Raw genomic sequence first — 4,527 nt, 5'->3', positions numbered from 1 at the left:
TGTCTTGCTTTTCTCTTGCGATCCTTTTGTTGCATACTTATATATTGCTTATGTATTGTCTGTTGTCTGGCTTGTGCATAGAGATGCCGTCGTATGTCGTGTACAAGGGTAAGGTTCCCGGAGTCTACGACGACTGGGAGGAGTGTCGGAGAAAGGTTAACCGTTTCAGCGGTAACAGTTACAAAGGGTACATCACTAGGGCGGAGGCGGAATCTAGATACACCCCTATCTAGCGGGAGAGAGGAGGGAGCGTTGGAGGAACTGGGTGAAGACCAGTTTCATCACGATGATGCTCATCGTGATGATCGCAGCTCTCTTCTATGTGATGGTAGTTTAGATGATCGATATCGACTTGTAATGTGAAGACAAACTCGCTACTCACGGTCTCCGAGACTTGTAATGTTCTATCTTCGTTCGGTCTTTTGTATTCGGAGACTAATATGATGAATTGTATTCGGAGACTTACCTTCTATTGTATTCGATGAATCTGTTGTTACTGTGTGGTGCTGTCTATATTCTGTCAAATAATATATTTTATAACCTGTGAAAAAATCAAAAAAAAAACAAAAAAACTAATATTAATGCTAATGGCGCACCACACAAGACACCAATGGCGCACTGTTATAATCACACTAATGGCGCATCACCCACTGGTGCGCCATTAGTAAGCCAAAGCACATGGGTATATATGGCCCCCTGGGAGGCATTCTAATGGCGCACTATAGGCTATATTAATGGCGCACTGCCTGGTGCGCTATTAGAACACCAGATACTAGAGGTGCGCCATTAGAATTTAATTCTAATGTGATGCTAGTGGCGCACCAGTAGTGCGCCATTAGTAGGCAAAACTGATGCGCCACTAGCATTGCCTTTTCCTAGTAGTGAAAAAGCTAAAAATACGTGTGAAAAAATATATAAAACAAAATACAAAGAGAACACCCAGATCACGACACGTGACACACTTTTAGCCCGCTCTATGTCGAGGCCACTGGCAGAAAGGCCCCATCTACTGATAGCCTCCAGGACCCGCGCACGCCACGGCCCAACCGCCAGCGGCGGCCCAGCTCAAAGGTACATGGGCCAGAGTGGGTGTGATCTGCCAACCGCTCCCCACTTAACACGCTCCCACAGAAGAGGAGGTCATTCAGTGGATCACGGCGGCGGCGGCATCTGTTATTATCTAGTCTTCAATCCCCTTCTTCCAATTCTTGTACCAGAGGTTGTAATCGCTACCCGAGACTCGAATTCGTGAGCAAGTGAACTAGATCGAGAGATATATATAATTCTGGGTTCCTAACATCTGGTATTCAGAGCCTTTGATCCACGCACTGGCGCACTTGATCGAGACCAGGCAGTACTTGAGTATGTAAGCAATTCCTAGGCTTAATTCTCTCAAATGATTTTGAATGTTCGGGTGTCGCTCAAAGTTAAACTTCTTTGCTTGGTTAGCAATTGGTTAGCAATCCAAGATAGTATTTGGATTGCGGATAGGTTGGCTGAGCGGAGTGGGTAAATTGTGGTCTTTTCCCCTTTTGCAAAAGAGGAGAACCGGCGTGGGCAGACCTCATCGAAAAGCGATGGCTTTGCTAAACATACTCGTGTCCTGGACCCTTTGCGCAACATCATCATGACAACCCGCGGATCACCGCGGGTGCGAAGAAACTAGGATCAATTGTACTGCAAGAATAATCTCGTATGTGGTATTCTCTCCGTCCGAAAATACCTGTCATCAAAATGAATAAAAAAAGATGTCTAAAACTAAAAGATGTCTAGATACATCCCTCTTTATCCATTTTGATGACAAGTATTTTCGGATACCTGTCATCAAAATGAATAAAAAAAGATGTCTAAAACTAAAAGATGTCTAGATACATCCCTCTTTATCCATTTTGATGACAAGTATTTTCGGAGGAGGGAGTATTTGAGAGACATTTGTAACAAACTCTATTCTCTTCTTCGTATTGATGAGGTAAATCTTAGGCCTCTATTTGAAAGGGGAAAAAAGCGTAGGTAGAAAACGGCACTAGCAGTTGGCTCACCACTCACTAGCTGAGCTACTAGGACAGGATTAGGAGGTACTGTCCATTGATATGATGAATCGCCACCACCATCTGTATGCATGATCTCTTGTGTGCATCATTAATTCGACTATCTAACGGGAGAATCTCGAGTTTCCTGGCGTTCGGTCTGCCGATTGCTTTGTTTCAGAAATATACACGCAGAAGGGGCCTGAACTCCACGCATGCAAGCCTCAGTACTGAAGAAGTGATACGCACTCACTGAGACGGCACGGAGAACACACAAACACACACAAAAAAAAAATACGAAGTAGCACAAATCACAAATGCAAGATACATACGTGCATACAGATTAATTTGGAGAAGTGATATCGATACGCATAATCATACGCACAGAACGGCAGTACATAGCGCTCCGGTCAGCACAACAGTAGAAAAACAGTAGTAGCTGGTCTAGTAACTGAACCGGCATGCAGGGTGGTTATTCATTGCGCAGAGATGAGATCCTGTTTACACCGATGCGCCAGTCATCTCATCATCCATGAACAGCTAGAGCAACTGGAGCAAAGATGCCTCTGGATCTATCTATCTATCTATCTCCACGAGTCCGATCTGATCAATTGATGAACAAGCTATGCCTATGCGACGAGGACGAAGATGGCGTAGATGATGCCGGGGATGTAGCCCAGCACCGTGAGCAGCAGGCAGATCCAGAACTCCACCTGCACATGCACCAAACCCATCACACACCGGTAGATCGACAGGCAGCTTGACTCGTAGGTGAATTAGCTAGCACCGGCAGCAGCAGTTCATAAATATGCGTAGGTTTGGGAGGAGCTTACGCCGATGCCGTAGCGGAGGAAGATGCCGACCGGCGGCAGCAGGATGGCCAGCAGGATCTCCACGAACGTCTCCGAACCCATCGCAATCAAATCCCTCTTCTCGGAGAGCCTTTCTTCTCCGATGACTATGAGAATGAGATGATATGGTCGATGGCGCTAGCTTGTCGTGGGAGAGTGAGCAAGCAGAGCAGGGCTACTGAAGTGCGGCGCTAGAGCTGATCGGCTCGACCGGTAACCTAGAAGAATTGGACGCCGGCGGACGTGGCAGCGCCGAGCTCCCGTGGCTCGACACCTCGCGCACACTCCATGCATGCTTTGCTCGGTGGACATCTGTCGAGCTGGGTTGAGGAATCTTGCGAACCACGCGTCAGCACGATTAGGCATTCGTAATAGAAAATTCAGATTAGGACTCCTAACGGAGACTGCTTACCGAACAGGTAATTTCTTCTCTGTCCCACTCTACGGCCGGTCCGGCTGCAAGTGAACAGTGTCTTAACCGAGGGTGAACACTGGCGAAGAGAACAGTGTTGGAGTTTAGACGAAACGGTAACTAAGATGGATGCATCACAGCAGTCCATCAAAGACCTGTCTCGTGCGCGTCGGTCGCTGCCATTCGCAAACTGAACCTGGAGTGGGACAGTTGAACACTTCTTCAGTAGTTTCAGTACAGCTTCGGCTCGGGCCCGCTTGCATAAATATGACGCGGAAAGTAAAAGCCCGGACTTTCAAAGTTCGAGTGGATCAAGGTAGGTACGAAAATCCGTCCTCCTCCTTCTTGATGCATGCGCGCGCGCTTCTTCTTGAGATAAACACCGCGTCAGTACCACGCGTGCAGAGCAGAGGCAGGTGAATATCCTGGCGAACTTCGGAGCATTGCGAAGGCCGAAGAAGAGAGAAAAAAAATACTGAGAGAGAGAGTACTACCGAGTCTTTATCTTTACCTAATTAATAATAAAGAAAATTGGATTTCTGCCGTCCGTCACCGTGCACTATTTGCAAAAAGCCCCTTATGGTTTTAACTAATTAACCCGCAGTCCAGCATATAAGTGAAAAAAAAGTGTTCCATATTTCAGATTCGTGACGCGTCCTCCACGCCGCCCGTACTGGGCTTCATGCGCTGATAGGCTTTCTCCTTGCCTTCCTAGGATCATGCCGAAAATTTTTTATGACTTGGCTAAGTAATAATACCACATCGTTTCTTTACACCTAATCTGACTGGTTCATATAGGTAGACGTTGATGATTCAACAAGCGACCACAAAAATCAGGACACAGAGATGAGGATAATCACAAGGGAAGGATTAGGGAAGAAATCGAATAGGTGGGGCATCAAATCACACGACGGGAGGAGCAAACTAGGCCGGGGACGGTCGAGGACAGCAGAATCCGGACGGAGGAGTCGCAGACGAGGTCGAGGGCGTCCGGATCCGGACGGATCCGGTCCAGTGGAGGCAGATCCGTCGGCGGCGCATCAATCAGGCGACTGGAGGAGAATATGAGGTCGAGGACGGTCGAGGGCAGCCGGATCCGGACGGATCTGGTCCGGTGGAGGCAGATCCGGCGGCGGCTGGATTTGGTAGGAGCGGCGGCGCCCTGCGTTCAGCAGCAAACAAGAGAGAGACAGATGTTAGGGGAAGGAGAACCACAGGGAAAAGAAGGAAGGAGAGG

The 4,527-nt window shown here is 47.9% G+C and overlaps 1 protein-coding gene across 1 annotated transcript; it reads right to left on the bottom strand.

Annotated features, from left to right (window-relative positions):
* Window positions 1-2,333: 2,333 nt before the first annotated feature.
* On the bottom strand, window positions 2,334-3,056 carry LOC119301958 (low temperature-induced protein lt101.2-like). The gene is made up of 2 exons (XM_037578970.1): window positions 2,861-3,056; window positions 2,334-2,740 (listed from the first exon to the last, which is right to left on the bottom strand). The coding sequence occupies exons 1-2, from the start codon at window positions 2,939-2,941 to the stop codon at window positions 2,657-2,659; spliced, it is 165 nt and encodes a 54-aa protein (XP_037434867.1). The 5' UTR covers window positions 2,942-3,056; the 3' UTR covers window positions 2,334-2,656.
* Window positions 3,057-4,527: the final 1,471 nt, after the last annotated feature.

This window comes from Triticum dicoccoides, chromosome 1B, assembly GCF_002162155.2.
Source record: "Triticum dicoccoides isolate Atlit2015 ecotype Zavitan chromosome 1B, WEW_v2.0, whole genome shotgun sequence".
NCBI classification, from domain to species: Eukaryota; Viridiplantae; Streptophyta; class Magnoliopsida; order Poales; family Poaceae; genus Triticum; species Triticum dicoccoides.
This window is presented reverse-complemented; position numbering and strand designations above follow the sequence as displayed.